Here is a 27226-nt window from a genome sequence, read left to right as displayed (position 1 = left end):
ACGCGTTTCGCCCCTCCCCCAGGGGCTTCGTCAGGACATCCTGACGAAGCCCCTGGGGGAGGGGCGAAACGCATAGACGCTGCATATTGAAATGTTTGGATGACCCAGAGAATGTCGGACATCCTGTTCTAATGTCTACCTACATCACTCTTTTTTGGGCTCCCAAATTACCTGTGGATTCTCTGCGCACATCTCTAACCACTAAGAGTGTGCCAACTGTGTCGGAACTTCTGAGAGATATTGCTGCCCTTCCTCCATACACACCCTCCGCCGAGGCATTCGCTGGACTCTATTACAAGGAGGAGGAATAGGTTGCGTAACCTCCGAAAAAATCAAAAGAGGATATCTCCAAAAAGAACAAACAGGATACGTGAGTAGGAACGTTGAAATTGCTTTATTCTATGTGCTTTTTTCAAATAAGACAAAACCTCCCCACTTATTTTGGAAACATTAAGGGGGAAAAATCTAACCAATACGGTATACTCACCCAACCAAAACACACTAATACCTGAAACATGATACACACATGATAAAAAATCAGAACTGAGAGAATCTGAGAGAATTCCTCAGTGGGAATACAGTCTATCAAAAGAGCTACTATGTAACACTCCATACTGAATACAGGCATATCTAAATCAAGCAAGGTGGCGAGCTGCAAGCTACATCAGTCCACAAAGAAATGTGATATATGACAAGCCTGGGATTAATGCTTATCCACCTGGAGTATGTACTATTGCAACTTAAAAGCTGTTACCCAAAAGGTCTTAATATAAGGGTGCCGAAATAAATAGGGTCTATATCTACCATCCAGAACCAAATGGATTTACAGTCAATTTTTGTGATTTTAATGGTGCTGTTAGGTGTTTTGGTGGTGCTTTGATATGTACTAATAAAGTTTTTGTACGATTTTCCAATTTGGTCTGTCCCGATCTTTAGTTAACCCCTAGACTGTCTTCCCTTTGAAGGCAGCCTGATCCCTGTTTTTGTATATGCCATTACCTGGTTACTGACACGGTAGACAGACCGTTCTAAAAGGGTAACCTATAGAGCTTTGATCTCCAGGAGTAAAACAACCCCAGTCTATGTCGATAAGTCAAGTTTCATTTTAAATTCTGCTGAACAACCAGAAATTAGAAGATCCACTCAAGCAACAAAGGGAATACCACTCTGCAAACTGTCATATACTGCTAAAACACATAACCAACATTAGGCGCACACACCATTCACCATGACCACCAATCAATGCAGCACTACAGCACACTTTGCATGGACCACTTTCTTTAGTCAACATAAATCTGTCCATACAAGAAAAAGGACACTTGGCTGCATTTGCCCCTTTAAGCCAAAGGTTCCCAGTCCTCCCCTGGTATGTACCATCTGTTCTTCTGGAGGTACTTTTGGTTCGATTTCCTCTTTAAATTTAGTAGAAATCTGTATGTATAACCTTTCTTTTAAATAAAGCAACTTACTTTTTAACATTTATTGTTTCTCACCCATGTAGCTGTTCCCTGTGGTGCCTTTAACTATAAATGTGCAGATGGAACCTGTGTGAAGAAGATTAACCCTGAGTGTGACTCTGTTAAGGACTGCTATGATGGTTCTGATGAAAGGAATTGCAGTAAGGAGTGTGTCTATCTGTAAAATGATGAGAGATATTAGATAAAGTGATGCTATGTTAAGTATTATAGGCTGACTAAAGACTGTGGAATGATGCTATACAATACTATTATTTTGGAAATGTATGTGGGAAGTAACTAGTGCTAAAAAAAAATCATACAACTGTAGGGCAGTGGTTCTAGAAATAGGTTTGTTTTTGATGTTGTTATTGTATTGCACACCTAGGGCCAGTCTTTTGCCTGTGTTGGTGTTCAGTGGGAAGAAGAATGTCTCTTACATTGGTGGTTAGTGGAAGTAAGAAAGAAGGAACCCTTACATTATTAGGGAGTAGAAAAAAAGTGTGTGGGGGTGGATCTCCTAAAGTAGTAGATTTTTTCAGTCAGGTCTTAATAGAGAGAATGATTCTGAACAGGTGATGAAGATTGGCCATTTGTGCACGTAGGGTCTGGGTGTGCAAGAAGGAAAGCTCATACAGTAAAAGCAAAATGTATTAAGACCAGATTCAATTTTTTAGACTCTTACTAGAATCTTACTGGACTGATAAAATTGGGGGGATGTTGGTTAAGCCAAGGCCAAGGCTTAACCCGCATCCATGGCAATCATACTAATTACCCCTCAGGATCTATCCAATTAGTATTAGTCCAGTAAACAGTTTGTTTAACAGTACCAAACCTTGATGAAGGGGGATTCTTTGAACCCCCAAAATGCATTGGCCTTCTATGACATCCGAGTCCGAATAAAACTAAATCTAGACTTTATACATTCTGCTTTTAGCACGTTTCTTCTTGCGCACCTTGACTGAGAACTTACTCTTCTTTGGGTCAAGAGTACGAAATGCGCACAGTGCATGGTCAAGAGTAGGTAATCTTCAGAGTGCAGGGTGTCAGGTGAAAAAAACACAGATAATGCAGGGGACAGGAGTAGTAACACTAACAGTGCAGGGGACAGGAGTGAGTAATGCACATAGTGCCGAGGTCAGGTGTAAGCAACACAGAGTGTGCAGAGAACATGAGTATGCAACAGAGCAAAACTGCCCCAGCAAAAAATATGTTTTCTGTTTTATTTTTCCTTTCAATTGGAATCCACATATATATAAACCAAAGTTGAATAAAATCATTGTTCACCATCATGAACACTTCACCCGGGGTTATACAGCAAAAATATATGATTTCCAGTACTTGTGGCCCCATTACATGTGCTGCCCCTCCATTTATATGATTGAGAACATTCAGTCAAGTTTGTTAAAAAGGCAGTTGCTGCTAATATGTTTGCAACTGTTACTACCCTCCAATTTTTATTATGACTGTATGTTGCGGTACATCTTAGGGGCAGGTAGTGCTACTAATTGGCTGTATTGTAATCTGGGCCCAAACACAAACAAACATTTAAAAGGGTGAAGGCCCATGCAGTGCTGTAATTTATCGGGCCAATCCCAAGCTCAATTTTAGAAAGGGCCATGTTGTCACTCCAGATACACTCACAAGCAGGACTGTGAGTCTTTCCACAATATTCCACTCAATCAAATAATTAATAAAGAGTTAAACTAAAAATGTAATTTTGTTTCAGGTGCTGGTGATATTTGGTCAACATAAATTATTTATTTGCCATCCTTTGTAACCCTTTCCAGACATCCCAACCTGCAAAAACTTATTTAAGGGAGGTGCCCTCTCCCCCATCCTTGCCCCCACCGCCACTGATGGGTGGGGGGCAGCAGATAGCAGGGGAATGAGTAGATAGCAGAGGAGTTATTGCTTCCCCTGCTATCCGCTGTTTTGTTTTTTGTATTCTGACAGCAGCGGCCATCAGAATAAAAACAAAAAACAGATGGCAGAGGAATGAGAACTTCAGGTCCACCTCTGCTGATTGACAGCAGCAGTGGGCGGGTGCAATAGCCAGTGGGTGCAACAGCCAGATAGCAGGGAAATCAGCAGATAGCAGGGGATCCCAGAAAGGTTTACTCTGCTTGATAGAGCAGAGAAAACCTTTCTGAGATAAAATGTTTCTCTCGCGGTCGTCAGGGAGCCGCTATCTTATAGCAAGAGACTTCCAGAACGTCCAGGAGAGTTGGGATGTCTGCCTTTCAGACCCCCCTTACAATAACATAGTTTGATACTGTGATATAAATAAAAATTGTCCTTATTTCTCACAAAGGTTGTGGCATTCAAGCACTTCAAGATCGCATTGTTGGGGGAACTGAGGCTCAAGAAGGGGAATGGCCTTGGCAGGCAAGTCTACAGATGGACGGAGAACACAAATGTGGTGGGACTTTGGTGGCTGATAAGTGGATTCTGACTGCAGCACATTGCTTTCAAATAGAAAGGTAATGATAAATGGGGCAATTCAATGAAAGCACCTAAGGATCTTAAATATTAGCAGGGGCAACAGGACAAGACATGCATGTTAAACTAACAGTGAAATGATGAGTAGATATGAACAGAAATATAAATAAATATAGCTCCAGCTTCCAATGCTCCGGCTCAGTTCACACTTGGATGCATTGGCCCGTGTTTATGCAACACGTTAAAAATGTGTGACAAGCTTGCAATGACATTACTTGTTAATGGCGCCCCACATGTGGCCGGGAAAATGCGGGTCCTTCCAAAGCGCATGGACAAAAAAACTGCTGCATGAGCATCCTTGCCGCATTTGGCGTGCATGTGCCAGCCCAATGAAGTGAGTGGGCTGACACGCAGCAATCGCACACAAGCATGCACAAATGCACGCCGCGAGTGTATGCCAAGTGTGAATGGGGCCTCAGAGTTAATGTTGACACCACCATGCCTCTCAGCAGAGCTGGTGCTCAAAACCCCACAAAAATGTACTCCAGCCCATGCCCATTCCATGAGGGGCCTTCTCACAGGAGTGAGAGCAACCAGCTCTGCTAGCGGACTTTAGAAAAGGTGGACTATGAGGGTGATTCACACAGCTAGCCGAAAGATCAGCCGTAGCTTCGGCTGATCCTTTGGCTATCTTCGGTTGCGGGAGCCTTTCAGTTCAGTTGAACCGAAGGACTGCAGTAGCGCTATCCACCATAGGGCGTACAGCACCTGAAGGCGGCCAAACGGCTTAGCCGAGCAGAAGGCATATGCTTTGGCTCGACTGAAATCTTCAGAAATCTTTATTTATTTTTTTAGATTTAACCTTTATTTGCATTTAAAAAAATATTTTTTCATCTTTATTTTTTTTGTCATCTTTTCATTGAATTGCTATTCTGCTCAGTGCCACGGAGGTACAGAGCAGAATAGCCTAGCCGAATGCAGCTTGGCGGCATTCTGCTATTCACTCACTGCCTTTCGGCCACTATGTGAATGGGGGCGACCGGCAGCGAGCGAGTCCTTCGTGTTGAAGTCCTTCTGCACTTCAGTTCAGCCGAACATGCAGAGCATGTACGCCTGATTTCAGACAATGTATGCCTGAAATCAGCCATGCAATGCCTTAAGTGAATAGTCAAATCCGGCTCACTTCACTTCAGCTGGGTTGTTCACTCGACTGCCTTCAGCAGCTTTGTGAATAACCCCCTAAGGGCTTGTTCACACCACGCCCCGGATCATACAGCTCTGGGCAGGCTTCCACAAGTTCTACAAAGAATTTAGTGTCGACTTCGGCTATCATGGTTCCTATCTTCACAAATCTCTCTCCACAGAAGCAGGAAGTCCAGGGGTGATGAGATCATCCAAACTAGCCAAAAATATATTTTTCCCATTGCGTTGAGTTCCGGTGCATTCTGTTGCGTTCTGGTGTGTTTTTGACGCGTTTGTGCAGGTTCCGGTGCGTTCCAGGCAAATTGTGACACGCAGTATTTCTCTGGTCTGGTCTGGAACTGACTGCGATGGTGTGAACGGAGGCCAAGAAGAACTTAGCGAAACAATGGGATGCATTTTAGGTCCGGAAACAATCTGGTCTGGTCTGGAGGTTATCTGGAGGTGGTGTGAATGGGCCCTTAGGGCATGCTGCAGTTTTTCTACATGCTCTGGAACTGAACGCTCTGGTGTGAACTAGAGCCCAAAATACCATTGGAATACATTGGACACAGTTTTGATCCCTTCTGTAACTGCCCTGCTCTGCATCTGCTCAGTGCTTAGTGTGAACTAGCGCTAAGTGTTGGCTTTAGAACTGTCATGTGATGGCTTGGCTTGGTATCTACTGTGCCACTGACCTGAAACACCATGCATCCAGTGAAGTCTGAAATGTAAAGAGCTTCCATCCTATTCTCACAGGTTTACTTTAAAACAATTCATAAAGAATTGCATTATTTGTCTTTACAATCATTGTTTACAGTAGATATTAGTAATATTTGCTGTAAATATTGATTTTTATGGCCAAAAACATTTATGGCAAAGGAAAAGCGGTAAACCGGTCCATACTATAATATCAAAGTGACAGTCCTGCCCTCTTAGCATTTAGCATGCAACACCAAGCCCAACCCCTGCAGTCTCTGCCTCCAGTCTGTGCCTATGTTCTGAATGGAAAGAGGATAGAGAAGAAGAGCATGAGCTTTTGGGACAACTGTGATAATAGGAGGAAGAGACTCTGGGAATGGCTATGCTATGTGCTAACCTTTGAGCCACTGTGTATTATCTAGTTATTACGTTTGACAAGAGATGGGGCACTGCACACATCCCATCAACATTTCATCATTTATTATATAATGTAGTGCAATGCCCTTTATATCTTGTTCTGTGGAAACACACTGCACTTAAAGCTTTGGGTGTCAGCTAGAGCCTTTGTATTTACTGTTACTGACCTGAATATTTTAGTTGTTCATCAATATTTTATTGACTTCCAGGGAGTCCTTAAATTATTCTCTGGATTAGCTATCACAAAATTAGCATCATTTTGCCACCAAACAAGCCCTTTATGTGACATAACTCTCTGTACTGTATACCACAGAAAAAGAAGCAGCTGGATGTTCTCACCATGTTTCTATACAGTTATAAATGTAACACCAAGAAACCTGAGTTTGAGGTGTCACCGTTTCAGATATTAGTATGCCAGGCTGCTTCTTTGGCTACTCTGGCATCTTAGTACTGGTGACCAGAACTGGACCGCATACTCCAGATGAGGTCGAACCAAGAAAGCCTTTAGCCCACATTCATACCTAGGCATTAATGCGCGTTTGCTCTCCACATTTGCTGCACGTCCCCTTTGATTTCAATGGGCTTCTATATGCGCAACAAGCGTAGCAACGTAGCTTATGTAGTAGTTTGCTCGACACACATTCTGCGTTTTTTGGTTCCCCGTTTGAGCACGTTTTCATGCGTACACATGTGGAGCAAAAACGTGCATCTTGCTGGTCGCCTTTGGGGTCCCATTAGAAATTAATTGTGTGTTTTGCCACGTTTCTGCAAAAACAGAATGCACAGGTGTGAATTAAGGTACACCGAAATAAAATTTTCGGAAAAAAAACGAAAATTAAAAAAAGTTTCTAACTTTTTTCAAATTGTTTTCAAATATTTTATTTTTATTTATTTATTTTTATTAATAAAAAAATCTTCAATCTCTTTTTTCTGCAGCCCCTGTTCAAAATGAACAGGGAGCTTTTATACTTAGTATTCCTGTTCATTCAGAACTTGTGGAGATAGTATGTTTACCATGTCCACAATCAAGAATGGACAGGAAGTGATGTAGAACCTTTCCCATTGATCACTGATCGCTGAGTGCTTGTACCCACTCTCCATCCTGACTCGCTGTCACAGGACGCTGAGCGAGCGGTGCGTGAGAAGAGCTTGATCTCCTCTGACAGCTGACGCCTCCCCCACACCACCACTCTCCTGATCTGTCACAGGAAGCTGAGCGGGGCGGTGCGGGAGGAGAGCTCAGCCTTCTGTCTGTAATAATCGCCCCGGACCGGGTCTTCTTATCGAATATGGATCACAACTGCGGTGTCTGGGTACGGGTATGGCTTTAAGCCGAGCGCTCGCTCTAGAGGGGGCGGAGCTACGGGGCGCGCCTGCGCAGGACGCATCTCCCGGCAGAGAGAGAGGCGCCGGCGATCGATAACGCGCCTGCGCAGCACGATTCCGGGCACTGACACCAGGAGCCGTCACCTGCTGTGTGCGACCCGAGGAGGAGAGGACCCGACGTGTCTGCACAGGCCCGCGACGGACGGCGGCACCGGACCTCACCGGGGTACGACCATTACACTGTCACAGCACTGTCAGCTGTCTCTGCCCCCACATCTGTCACAGGAGGCTGAGTGGTGCGGGAGGAGAGACGCCGGCCACTCACAGCGCCCTTCTCCCCCGCACCGCTCAGCCTCCTGTGACAGTTTCTCTCCTCCCCGCTGGACGATGCACTGTGTCAGAGCAGTGCCCAGCGGGGAGGAGAGAAAGCAGGGATGCGCCACTATTTCAGCCGAAAGATGGCACTTTCGGCATTTTGCCAAAAGTCCCATTTTTGGCTGATATGTTTCGGCGGCTGAAATTGTGGTGCATCCCTACTTCTCAGTATGGGTTTAATGTAAGTATTCCAGTCTGTTGTATTAATCACCCATCCACAAGCTAGTGATACTGTCCCTCTGCTCTTACTTGTTCCACCGATAGCATTTGACTGGCAATCTGGGCTGACATTCTTGTTTCATAGAGTGTTTTTTTTTTCCTTTCAGAGTCCTACTATAACTAAAACGTACAAAATACACTGAGTGGCCAGATTATTATGACCACCTGACGTTTGTAGGCAAATTAGCTATAATTTCGTGCTGAAGTTGCTAGAGGGCGAGACCATTATAAATAGGGAAGCAGGTTGTTTACCACAACAGTAGAAGTAATTTTTTTCTGAAGATATGGGTAAACAACGCGATTTAACAGCATTTGAACGTGGGATGATTGTTGGCACTCTGAGCCATGGAGCGAGTATCAGCAAAACAGCAGAATTTGTTAAATGTTCAAGAGCAGCTGTTAAAGTGTTTAAAGACTGGACTGTCAGCCGAAAATCTGGGTCTGACGTGCGAATTGTGGCCGTCAGCGACTAGTCAATGTTAGGGCAGAACAGAGAGTGGTAAGACTGGTACAAGACAACAGAAGGGCAACAGTGCATCAAATTACTGCAGATCTTAATCAGGGATCCCCTCAAATGATCTCTGAACACTGCTCCCACCAAGCTGGTGGGAGCAGTGTTATGGTTTGGGGCATGTTTTCCTGGCATGATTTGGGCCCTTTAATTCGTGTGGAACAACGTCTGAATAGCACAACATACCAAAGTATCGTTGCTGATCAAGTTCACCCTATCATGTTGATGGCGTATCCCAATGGAGATGGCTTCTTCCAACAAGACAATGCGCCATGCCACGGTGCTCGTATTGTGCAGGAGTGGTTTCAAGAACATGAGGGAGACTTTACCTTGCTTAGGTGGCTCCCACAATCACCAGATCTCAATCCAATTGAGCATTTGTGGGACGACGTTTAAAGAGCCATCAGGCAGCTGCTTCCACAACCATCAAATCTCACATAACTGGACAGTGCTATTCATCAGGCATGTTGTCAGATTCCTCGCATCACCTTTCAACATCTCGTGGAGTCAATGCCAAGAAGAATCACTGCAGTATTGAAGGCCCAACGAAGTACTGATGGGGTGGTCATAATAATCTGGCCACTCAGTGTGTTTACATAGAACAAAATTAAGGATCTATTGTATTTATTTATTTTTTTATTTGTAGATTTAAATTTTTAGTCTGAATAATTTTAAATGGTTGCAGTTTTACTCGATACCCTGCCTTGTTTTTAGCCTGGGCCTTACTTATGGGTTTTTAATACAGGACTACCCAAGTACATGTTAATAACACTTCTTTCAGCATTAGATACACTTGAGACCCTGCTATTGATGTCTGATTGATGGATAACTTTGGCTCCAGGCTAGGCTATGTTTGTGCTGTTGTGTTCTCCTACTGGAAAGATTTCCCTTGACTGCCTGTCATGGAGACGCAACAAGAAATGAGGAAAAAAAACTCCCCAAAGTTAGAGGAATTTATATTTTAGACAGCTTTCAACAAAACAAGTGTTTCCATTGGAAGACTTCCCCTCACTTCTTGCTCTAATAAAACCTCACAATTCTCTCTCCTCACTTCCTGTTTCAGTAAGAGTGGTCACCAGAAAAAAATAAATAGAGGGGTGAGTCCCCCAACAGAAACACAGCAATAAAAACCTGACAGAGGGTTTAGCGCTTACCTGGTTTATTTAAAAAAAAAATGCATTTACATACACTTTAAGGGTTCTATCACCTATTACGTAGACCTAATTTTTTTCTCATGAATAAGCCATTTCTCACCATTGACTCCATGTTGCAGTTACTCTACTCCTGAGGTCTGGACAGTGGTCCTTGGAAAGGTGCGTCTAAGTCAAAGAAGCCAGAAGGAGATGGCCTTCAAAATCATACAGTTGGTCCCTCACCCATATTATGATGTTGATACACAAGATTATGATATTGCACTTGTAGAGCTTGACCACGCTGTGCCTCTTACGTCTCCCCATGTGCAACCTATTTGCCTTCCTGCCAGCACCCACCATTTCCCTACTGGCTCCACTTGCTGGGTCTCAGGTTGGGGAGCAACTTATGAGAAAGGTAAGTAAGACGTAGTCTTCTTTTTGCCTACACATGTGTTATATATAAATACCAAAATTATTCTCAAAGTTACTAGAAGGCTGTGTGCTATTTAACTATGAAACCTTAGCTAGGACCTTAAAGCCATAGCTGAGATCATTTTCACAAATGCTGAATGAATAAGAAAAATGCATATTAAGGTAAAACCCATCAACCTCCAACATGAATTGAAGCATAAACATATGTTACCTGCGCCAAAAAACATAATGCCTGGATCTGTAGATCCCAAAGTTATAAGCTTTAGTTATAAGCAAATGTTGAAATTTTTAAGTGACAACTAGTAATGAGAATTGGGTTCAGGTCTGACATGGGTTTAAGGCGAACCCAACCCATTCACAGACCTGGCGAAATAATGGTGATTTTGCATCATGGTAACCAACTAAATATATTGCACTTCCTGGCCTTTGAACCTAGGTAAGGTGGCTTAGTAGGGGCAATGGGGGGGGGGGGGGGGGGGGATTTGCCTCAGCCAGCCCACTAACTTTAAAAAGTCAGGATCTCAGCAGCCATATTGACAATATGCTTATTTGTGATATGGAAAGTATAGGAAGTGCTTGAGGTAAAGTGCATAAGGACAGATTAGTGCAGGCTTGTAGGCACTGGCTGGTCTGTTAAAGTAGATATAAACCCTTACTTAATGTCATGTAGGTAGCATAATTCTGTGTATTCTGGGCAAATTGGTTGTTGAAGAAGCAAGGATTTTGACCTCTTAATGCTTCCTGCAGCTTCATTACAGCCTGTTCCTTTCCACATGCACTACAGTGATCACAGGCAGCATGTACTTTTTTTCACAGGGAATATTTCCTTATTGTTGCTGGCTGTGATTGATTTTTGACAGGCTCTTTACAGCCTGTTCCTTTCCACATGCACTCTAATGATAACCTGCTGTACAGAAATTCTGTTTGTTCACCAAAATAATAAGTGCTCCTAAATTATGTAGACTTTCTAAAAATGAAATACAAATAATGTATGTAAACCAGTGAATATGCAGCTAGTTTAAATAGGTGTATGAACATACAGATAATCGAAGAAAAAACAGAGCTTTCACCTGTTTATAGTATACAATATGTCACTTTCTTAATATAATAAAAAATCAAATGTAAGTTGCAAAAAAGGAGTTTCAGTGATGTATAAATTTCAACAACAGTGATGTCTCTTCATACAAATTTCCTTCAAGAACTTTAAAGTAAGTATAAAACTCACCAAAAGAAAGACACTTCTTATTACAGAAGGTCAAATCAAATCAATCATGACCATCTAGGACTCCTATTCAGACTAGTGATTAGCCAAACGACCCCGGGTTCGGTTCAGGGCAGGTTCGGAGAACTTATTAAGTTTGGGTGCCAAATATGAAGTCCATGGAAGTCAATGGAAGCCAAATCTTATAAATTGCTAATGTCCATTTTCTAGGCTAATGGGTAAGACAATTGCAAACAAATGGCGCAGGGAGCTGAGCAGTACTCTGGAGGACATGTACCAAAGCAAAAATAGTTTTTGTTTTTTAATTCTGTTTGGCTGGGAGGAGTGATTTTAAAAATGAGTAAAGAGCAACATTAAAAATGAGCACTTCCTTTCAATAACATGCTTGCAGGATGTCTTGAACTTGCCTGTGAAGTGGTGCATCTGTATGATGTGTACAACTAGGAATGAGGTTCGCATTTGCCACCAAGTTGGGTTTGCAGCGAACTTTGCATATTCCCCCAAATGGTGAACTTATGGGCAAGTTTGCCCAGGCAACAAAGATGAACCCCATATTGACCTGCAAACTCTGGTCAGGTCAAGAATTATGGTCAATAATGGGGCTTTGAAAATATGCCAGTCCTCACTATAAAAGTCAGCTCTTTCAGCATTGTTTTGTCAGTGTTTGATGGAGTTATTGGGGGACAACTGACAACTATGTGAGGGAGAGTTTGTGTGATTTGTATAGTACTAGTAGTGTGCCAATGCTGAGTTATATAGTGTTATATACACTGCTGAATATTACCATGGCTACAATACAGTGATTTGCAGCGTGGTGGGCTGCAGAGACTCAAAACTGAATAGGACTATTTTTTTTGTCTGTGTCAGAGACAACCTCTGTTGCTGTTCCCCTTTTTTTTTTCTTTGGTGGTGGTGGTGGGGGGGTCCTTCTTGTTATTTTTTATTTTCTACAAAAGAAAACTAAAAAACAAAAAGGGGGTGGCATCTATTCATTCTTTATATTATTAAGTAGGAATGCACCAGTGCCAATACTGGGCATTTTAACAAGTACTCGTACTCATGAAAATGCCCCGATACTAACCGCAGATACCAGTCTTCTGTCGAGAACGCTGATCTAGTCAAATTTGCTTACCTCTGCTTGCGCACAGACCAGTATTATCGAGGAAACAGGCATTTATTGACAAAGTATTTAGTTTAAATCGTTAATTGTGACCGTTAATAATATGCCATCCATCATTTACTGCCATGGATGGCAAATTATTAATGGTCACAATTAACTATTACAAACTAATACTTTGTCAATAAATGCCGGTTTCCTCGGTAATCCCTTCTGCGCAGATACTGGGTCATTGTTCTCGACAGAACACCGGCACTAACAGGGCTATTCACAAAAGTGTGAAGAGTTTGGAGAAGGCAGGAGAAGTGAACAATCTAGGCCAAAATAGCTGATTTGGAAAAATTATCCAGTTCAGCTCACTTTCCAGTTCAGCTATGTTGTCCTAGATTGTTCACTTCTCCTGCCTTCTCCAAACTCTTCACCCTTTTGTGAATAACCCTGAAAATGTTTAAACTGAAGTGGTTGATTGAGGTCCTGCGCTTGCTGGGGACCTCGGTGGCCTTCCTGTTAACCACACAGTGCCTGTTTAAAGTGCCATCTCAATGGCGGTGAGGGGGTTGGGGGGCCCTTCATGGTTTCTTGCACCGGGAACCTGAAGTTCCTAGTTAAGCAACTGCTAGTAGATATAAAGAAAAGCGCGCAGTGCTACCGATTCAGGAAAGCAATTAATGTACCAGCATTAATCCTTTTTAAAGTGCATATTTAATTGATCTTCCACAAATGTGATAACAAATCCACACGGTGCTCCACACAACAAAGTGATCCGCAATACTCAAATTCAACATATTCCAGGTGATAAAAAATTGAAAGTGTCACTCTCCCCATGCAAAGATAAAGCTTTCTATCCGCACTCACCATAACAAGTTGATCAAGATTAATTGAACACTTATTTATATGCAATTTTAAAACGGGATATTTTTATATTTCCTTTTAATTGTCACTATTACTGCTAAGAGATATATTTATTGAATGCTATAACCTGTTAGGTCTAAGTTATATACTCTTTAAGAATCAGTTAAGGGATTGCACTTTATTATATATCTAAAATATTGTGGATACACTTTAGTAGAAATTGTTGATATTGAGGCACTTTAGTAGAGAATATTTATTTGTCCAACATGCACTTTAAAAAGGATTAATACTGGTAAACTAATCGATTTCCTGATTCTTCATGGAAAAAAAAAATGTGTATTTATAATTTTTTGCATTGGAGCCAGTAAAGCATTGCAACCATGATCAGTGGATCATGGGTGCAATGCTCTGGCTCCTGTAAACTCTTCCTTTGTCTTTCTTCATACCTCAGTACGGACCTTAATACCACATGGATGGCAGGAATAAAGATCTGGTCATTTTTCATATTTTATGTTACACCCTGAATATGTGTGCAATATGAAATATGATCAGAAAAGTACATTTAGCCTTTAAGGGTATTAGAATGATCTTTGCCTTGGGCCCATTATCTTCTTAAAGTGAACAAAAGAATATATTTTAGCAACTGTAGATTACTTTTCTAACCATGTTTTGTAAATTTTAGGTCCAGCCATTGACATTCTCCACAAAGTGGACCTTAAATTAATCTCTCAAGATGTGTGCTCTGACCTATATCGTTATCAGATTAGTCCAAGAATGTTTTGTGCTGGATATCTTGATGGCACCAAAGATACATGCCAGGTATGTAATATTTGCAAATGTTGCAAGTTTAAATCAGCCTTAAAAGCATTTGGTGGGATTTCTACCCTTTTCCCCCTCTCTGTTTAACCCTCACAATCCCTTTCTACTTTTCTAATTTATTTTCTCTTCATTTACACACCTTTCACTATTTACTTCTGTTTCCACATATTTCTAAAAATAGGTTCTTTAAGAGGTTTTCCACTTTAAAACTGCTGCTACTGATACCCCTGGTCTCCTCAGATTATATCAGAAGACTAGCTCAAGCTATACTTTGTAAAAGTGCTTAGAGTGGCAGTATATCTACAAGGTGAAACCATGATATTAGACCTCACCTCCTGGTTTTAGGGAAACATGAGGGATACTATTAATGTTTCTACATATTAGGGCCACAAGTATGTGCCCACCTTCATACTACTAATGAAAATGTTTTTAAGCATACTTATTTTCAAATACATATATGGTCCATATAATAAACTTAGTTCACTTTGAAAATTGCTAGAGGAAAAAGGCTTAGCCCGTGCATGCAGAAAGATTTCTTTACAGTAACAGCTGTGAAAAGGTGGGATAAACTTTCACAGGAGCTAGTTCTAGCCAACTCTAGTTTGTTTTTAAAAAGGTTGGATGTGTTTTTAAATAGAAATGTAAAGACTATTCCTGGTTATTAATATTTGTAAGCAACACTGTAGATTGTTGATTTTGGGAATATCCGGTTCAGGAAGTTTATGGTAATGGACGTGTATTTTTTCAGCCTGATACTTACCATATTTGTGCTTTTTATAGCTGTTTGTGAGGGGAAATCACTCCCATAGGGCAAAGACAGCAGCAAAAGCCTAATGGAGGTTTCACCCCACCTCTGTTTTTGTAAGGATTTGTAACCTACTTGTTGTAGGTTTGTCAAGCAAAGTGATAGGGCCGGCTGCAGATGACTGCCAATCGCCTGTGGTGCATATTGACTGGTGGTGGATTGTTATCACTGTGTCCTTCTGTTGAGTATTATGTCGCTTCCTGCTGCCCACCTGATATTTGTGTTGCTGTTCTTCATGTTCCTCCTGTTGAATTTTCTGCTGCTTTCTTCCTGGGCCCTGCTGCCTGCTTGCTGATCTTGCTGCTGTTCTGTGCTTCCTGTCATACTGCTCTCTGCCTGTTGCTGACTTTCTGGCTGTTCCTACTCCTGCAATTTTCTTTGCTATTTCCTGCAGTCCAGACTCCATTCTATGCCATTATGCCAGTCTTGTTTTATGTATTCCTTCAGGTGAGCTAATCACATGAAGAATATATACCTAATGATTGGTCCATACTTATTGAAAGCAGATAGAGTAGCATTCCGATTGCTGTCACTGGGGTGTGTTTTTATATAATCCTATAGTTCTTTCTGTTGTCCTTCTCAGTGCTTTACCCATATTCTAATCCCAAATCTTGTCTCCTGGATCTCTAAAAGTGCCCATACACCTGCCAATTATCGTACAATAATCGCGGGTGATCCCGCAATCGTACGATAATCGGCAGGTGTATGGGCAGCGTGCAACCGCTTCTACTGTAAGGTCGTACGACTTTCCTCTTCCGAGCACGCTGAAAAACCTGCCGAAAATCGTACGATTTTCACACACTGCTCACCCAGCACTGCAATCATCGGAAGCCCTCCCCTCAGCTGGGAGGGCTAGCGATGCGTGCAAGTATGATCTGCCTGTCCAAGATGGACAGATCATAAAAATTTGTTATCACCTTACATGGTTGTAAAGTGTATAGTCAGCTTAATTCTTTATCCTCCATTCTCAGGCTGCCTAGATCTTGCTGTTCCTTCTGCACCTGATTCTGATCTTCTGACAACTTTCCTACCCAACACAAAGTTTATAGCAAAAAAAAAATATCAGGTTCCAAGTAGTTTGTAGTAATAACTGATAAAGGTTTTAATAAGATTTGAGTGCGCTCATCATCCCCTTTTCTTTCTTTTGTTTTTGGTCATAAAGGTAACAGGTTCACTTTAAAGGAGAGACCATCAGGAATTAATTGCTACTTTTGGGTGTGGAGAAACAAGTAACACCTCCCTTACCTTCCCACAATGCAGCATGGGGGAGGGTGTACAGTCCTGTACAAGTTTTGACTTGCTGAGCAAGTGGAAACTGACATAGGAATTTTGGGGGACTTTATGTTAACTCATGATGTATTTAAGGGGAAAAAAAACTATTTCTTAAATTGTTCTTACCACAATGCTGGCTTTCTGTATTTCAGGGTGACTCTGGCAGCCCACTAGTTTGCAAAGAACCAGAAGGACGCTGGTTTATAGCAGGGGTGGTGAGCTGGGGGGCTGGTTGTGCAAGACCCAAATTTTATGGAATATATACTAGAATAACTCGACTTGTTGGATGGATTCACAATGTCACAGGTCAATAACAAAATAAAAACAGAACACATCCCATCACCACACCAACCTGAAACATATTACAAATATCTAAAGGATGGAACTGAAGCATCAAATGAACTGAATGTCATTAAAGAAGAGAAAAAAAATAGTCTTTGGCGTTTGCTATTATAAATGAACTTATTAATCATCAAAAAGTTATCTGGGTTAATGAAAACACTAAAATAATGTACAATTTCCTTATTACTTAGAAAAGGAATTGTAAAATCCTGCACATGGCATAACAACAGAATGATCTCCAAGCAAATATTTTATAGCTACTGTACTATATTAAGAATTTATTGCACAAAGGATATTCACATATAAGCTTACTGAATAATGTGAACTGTGTGTTATAATTCACAGCTGCATATGACCCTTATTTAGTGAATGGTGTAATCTGATTTTGCAGCTCATTTTGGTTTTCTGCACTGCATTATTATTAAAGCTCAATCAGAAATGATATAGAGAAAGATTAAGTTTACATTATATTTTGATAATGAGACATATGCATATGAACTGTTATATGTAGACTCGTCCTACTTAATATGTGATTATGTATAGTAATTCAGCTTGCCTATGACCCTATGCTTACAATCTGTTAAAGATTACAAGGTGGCTCTAATGTAGTATTTGGCTTTCATAACACTGTTGCAAAGAACGATAATATAAAATCATAACCAACCAGGTCAATAAAAGAAGGTTTTTTTAATGTCAAATTTAGCTGTTATCCACACTGCTATTTACTTAACTTCAAATAAATCCCAGCCATAATGGTGAAGGCGGGGGGGGGTCTCTGTGAGGTTTGTACTGCCGTCTCAGTGCTCAGTGGGGATATTTTTAGTTTGACAAAGGCCCAGTCTGGAACCTGCTATTTGACTCCAACTACTCTCTAGACCACAAACTGGGAATCATCAGAACTCTACACCACCGGGCAGAGAAAATTCCCATCAGAACAGAGGCCAAGATGAAGGAATTTAAACACCTCGGGTGGGGCCTTAAAACTTGCGGGTATACAGACTGGGCATTTGTCAAAACAGAAAGAAGAGGAAAGAATGCCAAGAGTACCAGTGAAGGTGAAAAGCATGACAAATGGAAGAATTTGGTCATCCCATATGTAGCTGGGGTGTCAGAGAAACTCAGAAGGGTTTTTAAAAAACATCACATCCCTGTCTGCTTTAAACCCAACAATGCACTGAGGCAACAACTAGTTCACCCAAAAGACCTAACGCCAAAACACAAGAAGAACAACATTGTGTATGCAGTCCAGTGCAGTGAGGAGTACTCAGAATTGTATGTCGGTAAGACAAAACAGCAGCTACACCAGTTATGCATTCAACACCTGGTTGCGACTAACAGATTATGTGGATTGGAGCAACATTCACCATATTTATTCCCAGAGATTTGTTTACAAGTCATTCTGAATTGAGAAAAGCTGGTTGGATGACCAGTGAAACATCTTCAAGAAAAATACACCAAGTTCAGTGGCCTTGACTTATTTTTTACAGATATGTAAAGCATGATAACATCGATAAAAGCATACAGAGCAAATCAATGCTATAACAAATAAAATAAATTCAGGAAACCTACCTTGAGGTAGCCACATCCTCCTTAGCAACAGAAAAAGTTCAAACTTGTTCAAGGTATTTGAAAAAGATCCCCTGTGTTTTTCTCACCAAGCACAGAACTGGAGAGTGTCAGCCGAGTGATCAATCTACCCTGACAGTAAGAGAAAGCTAACAGGGGTTTGAAACCTTCCCCATGCTATAAAAAACAATAATGGGGTTTCCTTTAAAATCTTAAGTTCTCAAAATCTCACCTGATGGGGGCAGTAAGTGAAAACCTTTATAGTCAGAAAACAACTGTGACACTAAATTCAGGAGTTACATCTTAAAAATGCATCCAAGTATCTTAACTATTAACAAACATGTAGTGCATCACTCAGCTGTAGATCCTCATCACAGGAGTAAGTTGGAGTGGTGGTTACTTTACAACACACACAGGGACCATGGGGAACAAAAGTAGGCACCCTCCTAGGACAGTGTCAACACTAATTCACAGATGATTTGAGGATCTACAGCTGAGTGATACAAAAGTTGCAGTTTTGGTAATAGTTAGGGTACTTAAATGCATTTTTAAGGAGTTTGGTTACTCCTCCTGAGTTTAGTGTCACTTTAATTTACTTTTTTGTTGTTGCTTAGAGCTGAGCTAAATAGTAACTAGTCACACTTTCTGTAACTCCTATGGACTTCATGGGGCAATGTTAGACAGGCAGTTTTTTCACTTCATTTCACTAAGGTCCCATTCACACCATAGTGTTACATTAATCACAGAATACTGTGCGATTAATGCAAGCTATCACACGATACACCTAGCATGCATTATCGTGCACTAGGTGCGTTGTGTTGCCCTTTTTTTGAATGGCACCTTAATGCACGGTACTGCAATACTGTGTGTTGCATTGCAGTGCTGTGGAAAAAAAAGTAGTGCATGTGGTACCACATTTTGCAGTGCACGGCGGCCAGTAAGTGTGTTGGGGTGGCATACAAATAAAAAGCAACACAACACTCCTAGCGCATGGTAAGGTGTGTTGTGTGATAGTGTAGATCCGGTTATTAATACAATGCTATGAATGTGCAAATGTCCCTTAAAGAATAAAGAATTTATACAAACCTTGTTATTTTTTCTGTCTATTTCCTTTCACGTCTTGACTCAGAGACTCAACAGCAAGCAATGGTGATCCCCTCTAACTCAGATTTATACTCAGCCCCTGTTCTGGTGACAACTGTATAATTGTAGATTTTCAATTGTCAGTGGGCACAAAGACAATCTGAAATAGTGAATCTTCCAAGTAGGGGCACAGATAATCCCGACAAGGGTTCTACCTCTTTACTACTTTATCCAAAACTTAAAAAAAAGTTTTAGCTATAAAAACACTTTAAGAACAAAGGGCAGTAATCCACAGCAACTATTCAGAATTTGTTTTCATTAATTACGGCAGTAAGCTAAACCAATGTGATTGGTTGCTATTAATTACTGTGATTTGCCTTACTGCTTTATCAAATAGGCTCACGTAAGGCAACATAATGAAACATATGATAATATGCTGCATTTTACTGAAATTGAGTGTTGCTGTGAAAAAAAATAATTGTTTGACTTTCATGCAAAGTTGACATCCTTTTAGATTAATTTAGCTCAATATACAAACTAAATAAATTACTTTTGTGCATTGCTTATAAGCTTTATAGATAAGATCTCTGCACTTGGGCTGCTGTGTCTATACACCTGCAGTTGTCATTATGAGGGTTTACACTTCCCCTCTTCAATTCATTGATTTTATATCATTACAAATGCAACACAAGGAGCTGGAAAACACAAAGGTGGGTGGGAACTCAGAAAACATTCAGGTGGACAGAAACAGAATTGAAAAATAATGTTTGGAGATCTCACTGTTGGAATGTCTGAAGCATTTTAAAAAAAACTCCAGGAACTTTTTTTTATTAACCATGGGAGTAGGGGTTTCCCCACAATGCAAGGGTTAAGTGTTCATTTGTGTCTAGGTTAAAAAAAAAAAACGTATACCTATCTGATGCTCTGAGCCAGCTTCTTCTTAAGATGGCCATACACCTATAGATTATCTGCAGATTTCCTATGGTCAGATGGAAAAAGTGCAACAGATTCCTCCATCTACGCTAAACTGTGTAGATGGAGGAATCTCCCAATGGGCCAAGCTTCAGTATCTTGCTAGTCAGCCCCGCTGGCTTTCAAAATACATGAACGATCTGATTGAATGACGACATTGTTCAGGTATTTTGAGAGCCACCTCTTAGACTTTTGAGAGTGTAGATGGTAAAATGGTTTGCTTTCCAGAGACACCTGTCTATTTCTCCTTCCAGGCCCTGGTTTTAGCATCAACCAGGGAAACCTCAAGTGACCTGCAAAGACTGTTACGGCCCCATTCACTTGAGCTGAGCATCTTTGGTCTTTTTTTTCAGGCTTCCTTTTGAGCATTTGTACCAGTGTTTTTTGCATGCTTTTTAGGCGTGAGCGTTTTTTTCATTATTAATTTTAACCAATGGTAAGCTAAACTTACCATTGGGCCTAACTAAACGTCATACCAAACACAGGATTTCGTTGTTCTATTGTTTTACCGGCCAAAAAATCTTTTTGTTACGCTGTTTTTACTGGATTTAAAATAAAGCCCTTTTGGAAACTGGTATACAATGAAAGGCTTTTTCTTTATATGACCTTGGAGACACACCGCTCGCTGGATACCGATCGTTAAGAGACACGGTGAGGACGCTGCAGCTCATGGTCCAGGGTCATTGTGTCTATATACCGTATGAGCACTTAACACAGTCACTCAATTTTTGCACTGTTTTATTTCACAATTTTATGCTATATACGAATGTTTATTTGGTATAATAATCTCAAGTTGTATATTGATTTATACACACTGATTGTTTATTGATACATTTTGGTTTATATATGGTTTTGTCACTGATCACGGTGTATTTTTAGGTCAAAGGACCAATTAAGTTATACACGCTTCGTTAATACTTAGTTAGACATATCCGTAAGTTGGCGCTGCATAGTTGGAAGCACGCAAGATTTGACCCAGGTGTCTTTATTGGAGCAGCCTTCATAAAATGTAGAAATTCACCAAAATAAATCTATTAAGGCACAGACACTTATTTCACTCATCCAGCGCAGGAATAATAAACACAAAATATTTGAGAGTCCACCTTCCGCGTGTCTTTCAGGTGCTCCCGTTGAAGTCTTTTTTTTTAGCCAAAATGCACAACTCTGCCCCAAAAGAAGCTCATCTACTTATTTGCACTACAGGCATTTTGCTACAAGCGACAGAATGCTCAGATGAGAGCAGGGGCCATTGAAAACAGTGGGATTTCCCCTGTTGAGCGTTGGACAGGGTCATTATAAGAATTAATACTGATTGAATTCTCAAAGTGTACTCAACAAACATAAGCTTCCTTATATAATTTGAAGGGTATGGCTGTGAGGCACTGGATCTGCGGTTATTACAGTCCAATATCATAAAACATGGAGCTCAATGGCTCTGAATAAGCAGCTCTAGCACACACTATACAGTGGGGTGTCTCCAAACAATACTCGTATGAACTAAGGCAGATAACATGATTCCATAACATTTTTTGTTATTTAATTACACAGATTCAGTTAACAGAACAGCTAATAAGTAGGGATGCACCAATACCAGTTCTTCTGTATCGAGTACGAGTACTGTTATTTATATTTCGGTACTCGCCGATACTGAGCATCGATGCCGGTACTTCTGGTAGCATGGAGTCAGCTTCCTGAGCAATCAGGAAGCCAGGCCGCATGTCATTACCCGCTGCCGGCTTCTTGATTGCCCGAGAAGCCAGCTCAATGCTGTTTAGCTGCCTCAATGCTGATTGGCCAGGAAGCCGACTTTCCAGCCAATCAGCATTGAGCCGGCTGTTTGGCCGTTTCGATGCTGATTGGCCAGAAAGCTGGCTTCCCAGCCAATGAGCATGGAGCAATCAGGAAGCCGGGATGTGGGTAATTACCTTCGGCCCGGCTTCCTGTTTGGCTGGGATGCCAATCAGCATGGAGCCAGCCAAAAAGCATGAGGCCAGCTTCCCGGCCCATCAGGAAGCCAGGCCACAAGTCATTACCCTTGGGCAGGCTTCCTGAATGGCCGGGATGCCGGCTCCATGTTCCCTTCCTTTGAAAATCTCCCTCTGACCGGAAGTTCCGGTATCGGGATAAGTAGCGCAGTATTTGGGCGAGTACCAAATATTTGGTATCAGCACTAATACCGATACTAGTATTGGTGCATCCCTAATAACAAGTATATCTAAAAGAGATGAGTAGGGAATTACAGGGCAGATTTCCCTTAAAAAAGGCAAAGTTAGCCAGTGTCTTGGTGACCTGATGGTCACACAGACACTGGTGTATATACTTTCTGTAAACACACCAGCACCAGTTTTACCTTTAGGGATTATCAGCTGTCCAGCAGTCTTTTCTTCTAAAATCTGCCTGTCATGTTAAGAGATGTCCATGGATGCCATGCACGAGTGCCATTTTGTTGAAGTCCTCCTGCTATAGTGCATGTGCAGGTTTTTGGCATCATATTGCTGTATGCTTTTTGCCACCACGCATGCATTGTATTATTATTGATGTAAGCAAATATGCCGCAAATAGCAAGCGTATGCATGAATAGTAGCAAAAAGCATTCAGCAATATAATGCCAAAAACCTGAAATATATGTGTGTGGTACTGGCATGAATTACACAAAATTCAATACTGCATATGTGTATATCGAACAAGACATTGCAGCTCTATTTGCTGCCACTATGAGCATGCACCAGTTACTAACAATACGACCATGTGCTTTACCACAACCCCATCAACTGCACTATTAATGTTAAATTCCAGTGCCTTAGGCCTGGTTCACACCTGGGCGTTTTACAGCGCATTCCTACGCACTGTAAAACGCTCAATATGTGAAAACCAATGCTTGCCTATGGGCATGGTTCCCACCTGGGCGTTTTACAGCGTGTAGGAACGCGCTGCAAAACGCCCTACAACCGAAGAAGTACAGGAGCTTCTTTGGGGCGTATTTGCCACGCGTATCCATTGGGATACAGCCAGGTAGCCCTCAGAAACGCGCGTATGTTGCACATTTTTACCGTGCATCGCGGTAAAAACGTGCGGCACGAAACGCGCATATTAGATACGCCTAGGTGTGAACCCAGTCTTAGTGTCTACTGCCTACTGGGCATGCCCCAGCTGTTGCCACCATATTTATACCACTGCCCGCCCATAGTGACATTACAATGAAATTTTACCATCCTCTACAAAACCAGATTTAAAATGTATTTGCTTTTCTAACATTTTAATTTCACATTCTATACCCACCTAAACTTTTGAATATTATTTTTATTTTGACCTTGACATCTCTATATTAACTAGAGACTAAAGGGGGAACTAAAATTCAATTTTACTTCCTGTATTCGTATTTTACAAACACTATAGGATATGCCTTGGCTGATACTCCCCTGAGTACTGTATCATTTTTAAAAAGTGTGATCCTCCATAGAACTAACCTGGCCACTTATGTCCTAATTAACTTGGCAATCTGCTAAATTAGTTTGACATTCCTGATCCATACAAACTAAGATTGATAGAACCTAATGAATGTAATCAGAGAGGAAAAATAAGATCTGCAGTCATTTATAGGGGGCAGAAAACTGTCACAGAATATCATGGTTTATTTTGAAAACTATATTTAATTTGATGATAACATGAGCATGAATAGGAGCATACAATGTTCAATTTGATGTTCTGCAGAATTATTTGTGATTTATTTCTGATTAGGGAAAAAAATATAGTAAACGCATCAGCTGAAATACTACTTTATCATTTGCTATTATGTGTCATGGAGATTTCAGCGTTATTTCCTTTTTAAAATATCATTCACTCACACTTCAATCACGTCTATTTTACTTGAGTATATCAGTCAGCTTTCAGGTGTTAATTATGTTGTTTAGGTAAATGACTGGCATGCAATTCCTGTATCTATGATAAAAGTCAAGTACTGTAGTCATTTTATATTAAGAATATAGATACAGTCCATCAGGTCTAGTTATTGAAGCCAGATAGGTCACATCTGCATTTTGCATTGCATTTAGGCCCCATTCACACTGCGCGATTCGCAAATCGCGTGTTTGTCACACGATTTGCATTTTGCGTGATATCGCGCAAATGCTTGCATTGAGCAAGCTTGAATCGTGGCTAAATCCGCTCCAAAAAGGGTCCTGCTGTAGCGACGCACGACCCGCGACAGCAGGACCCTTTGCCCTATTGTGAAGCATTGGAGAGCGTTATCGCGCGGTAAATTGCAGTGATATCGCGGGAATTACCGCACGATAAATCGCTAAGTGTGAACGGGGCCTTACACTGAGCTTTTACATGCACCTTACATGTGTTTAAGACACATTACCACTCTTTGTGACTCCTCCTTAATCCACATGTAGGTTTTTATTGGAAAAGTGGGGAAATAAAGTCTTAATGCATATAATGTTAATGTAAAACTCTTTACTAAATTGAATGTAAATGTCATTACCAAAAAATACATACTTTATGTATACATATATAGAATTAAAAGAGAACTAAGGGGTAACCTTTTTATCCCATAGTTCTCTCCTAGTTCTAAAGGGTCACGGGAGGACATATACTAGAGTCCTCCTGTTACCCAAAGCTCAGTATATAGCGGGCTATTGCTCACTATATACTGAGAGTGCCGCAGCCGGGACAAATCCCACCAATACTGTCGAGATCCACACAGCTGCGAGTGAAAGCGGGCTCTGCCTATCTAGAGGCAGAGCCAGATGTGGCCACCCCGTCCGTTTCTCCAGTCAGCGCTGAAGGATCGGAGAGGGGAATCCCTGCGGGGGGCGTTGACTGACAGTCACCAGTCTCTGCAGAGAGATGATCGGAAAGTGAGCGAGCATCGGTATGCGTTTTCTCACTTCCCGATCTATAGAGCCGACGTGTGACAGTTTCATTGTCACACGTCAGCTCGAACTATGACGAAAATCACTCACCTCATAGTTCTCCTTTAACTATGTTTTGCTCAGTACACCTTATGGTACTGCATCATGCAGGCCAGTATTACCAATAGTCTGTAACATTCCTACAGAAAGTGAGGGGAAATCCAAACGATTGAACTGCCACTGGAACAGGAATAGTGATGAAATCCTGCAATCGGGGCACCTGTTACATTAACAGTTGTCCAGGAGGAGAAATCCTTTATTTTGAAATAGGGGTAGCTCCAGTTTTTTTTTGGGGGGGGGATATGATGTGCTGGTGCTAGGGCTAAAAGTAGGGGAGTCCCAAATCCTGAAACTGAAAAGTTATATTAAAATTAGACACACCATATAACGAAGCACATAGTGAGATCATTTATAATACATACAGTATACTAAAGAATAAAGCAGAGTTTTTATCACGACTTCATCTTACCATTGTGTGGATGGAGTGCAGGATGGAGACAAGTTGGTTTTTAGGGACTCCATTATGAAAAATGGAATTCTAATAAAGGTATTGAGATATTTCAGGTCTAGAACAGGCCTGATCTTTCCTGATGCTGTCACACTGACTCCTGTTTCCGTGCCAGATTTTCCCCTCTTTGTTAGGTGCTTGGCTGCCAGCCTATTGCAGGTCGCAGGGTGGCAAACAATCTGGTCTCCATCTGTTCTATTTAGTGCTAGATCACCTATTGCACTGGGTTTGAGCAACATGTCTTCTACCTAGCTGTTGGACTGCTCTGTGTTCCTAGTGATCCATGTGTTCCTAGTGATTCTTCTCTGTGTTTCCTGAGATATCCTGCGATTCCTTGCATCCTTGTGCTTCCTGGCTTCCCTGTGCTTTCTTGGATCCACATGCTTTCTAGTTTCCCCTGGCTTCCTGTGTACCCCTGAGGATTTCCCTGTTTGGCTGTATTCCCTACTTTGTTCTTCTCTGCATTCCTGTTTGCTCTGAGTTCCCTGTGTGACCCTGTGGATATTGCGCGAGTCCCTTATCACTTACACCTGTATGCTGCGAGTTGTCTGTACTATTTGCATCCACTACTTTTGTGTTTACACACTCCTGTGTGTCTACATTCCCCTATTGTCTTGCTTCCTCTGTGACTCAGCCTGTGGTGTGCATTCTGAACTGCAGTTCTGTAAGTTGTTCCCTTGTGTTCCTGTGTATCCTGAGTTATTCAGTATCTTGTGTCTCTCACTCTCTGCATCACCGTGCAACACCACAATTCATCGAGCCAACACTACGCTACTCCTCCAGCTGTGACAACAGATGCCATGGCCGGGGAGACAGACACGTGGAGCACAGCCATGACAGCGTAGAAAAGAACAGGGAAATCTAAACAGGTGAGCAGTAGCAGGAGAGAGAACCACAAACAGAAGATGGAGAAAAAGCAAAATGTGCCTAAATTCCAGCCTACTTCTAGGTAAACAGCAATTTGTGCTTTAGTAACTGACCAGATTTACTGCTGGACAGGTGGCCATCTGATTGGGAGAGCCTGAACCCAGACAGGAAGATAATTCAAAAGATTGTGCAGGCTGGCTGGTCCTGTATTTAAGGCTGTGTGGTCATGGCAATGTGGTCAAGGCTCTTTGTACAAGGTAATAACTGAGTTTGCAAATACCTTTGGTGCACACAAAGTAGAGTTATATAATTCAACTTTAATATTCCGTAGAATAATCTTTAGACAAGTACAAATGAAACTGAAGGCAAACTTTTTTTTTTTTTTTTAGTTTTGAATGGAGTGTAGAGAAATTAGTACACTTGCCAGGTTTTCACTCTATTAATCCTGTTGTCACCAATCCCAATCACCCCCCCAGACACACACACACACAAATTTGGTTTGTTATCAAAACAGAAATATATGGGAAATCTTTCAAGGATGACACTCGTTCTATTGTCTCTGCTGACCAGCAGGAATTTCCTCTCACTTTCTGTTGTGGCTTACAACCAGGAAATGAAAGGAAATCTCCCCAATGGTATATAATAGCTGACAGGAGTTATAATCCCCCCTTACTCTATCCAAAACTAAAAAAAAA

At 41.4% G+C, this 27226-nt stretch overlaps 1 protein-coding gene across 1 annotated transcript in view; it reads left to right on the top strand.

The window, feature by feature from the left end:
* The window catches only part of TMPRSS6 (transmembrane protease, serine 6), a 67654-nt gene extending 51018 nt beyond the window's left edge, over positions 1-16636 (top strand). Inside the window, exons 14-18 of the mRNA XM_018552292.1 lie at positions 1502-1618; positions 3769-3937; positions 9899-10173; positions 14064-14200; positions 16430-16636. Of these exons, the coding sequence (XP_018407794.1) occupies positions 1502-1618; positions 3769-3937; positions 9899-10173; positions 14064-14200; positions 16430-16591 (860 nt within the window). The 3' untranslated portion in view covers positions 16592-16636. The remainder of the gene's footprint in view (positions 1-1501; positions 1619-3768; positions 3938-9898; positions 10174-14063; positions 14201-16429) is intronic.
* The last annotated feature ends 10590 nt before the right edge of the window (positions 16637-27226 follow it).

This window comes from Nanorana parkeri, unplaced genomic scaffold (genome assembly GCF_000935625.1).
Source record: "Nanorana parkeri isolate BGI_ZX_2015 unplaced genomic scaffold, ASM93562v1 scaffold83, whole genome shotgun sequence".
In the NCBI taxonomy this organism is placed as follows: Eukaryota; Metazoa; Chordata; class Amphibia; order Anura; family Dicroglossidae; genus Nanorana; species Nanorana parkeri.
The sequence above is the reverse complement of the archived record's forward strand: the minus strand, read 5'-3'. Positions and strand labels throughout refer to the sequence as shown.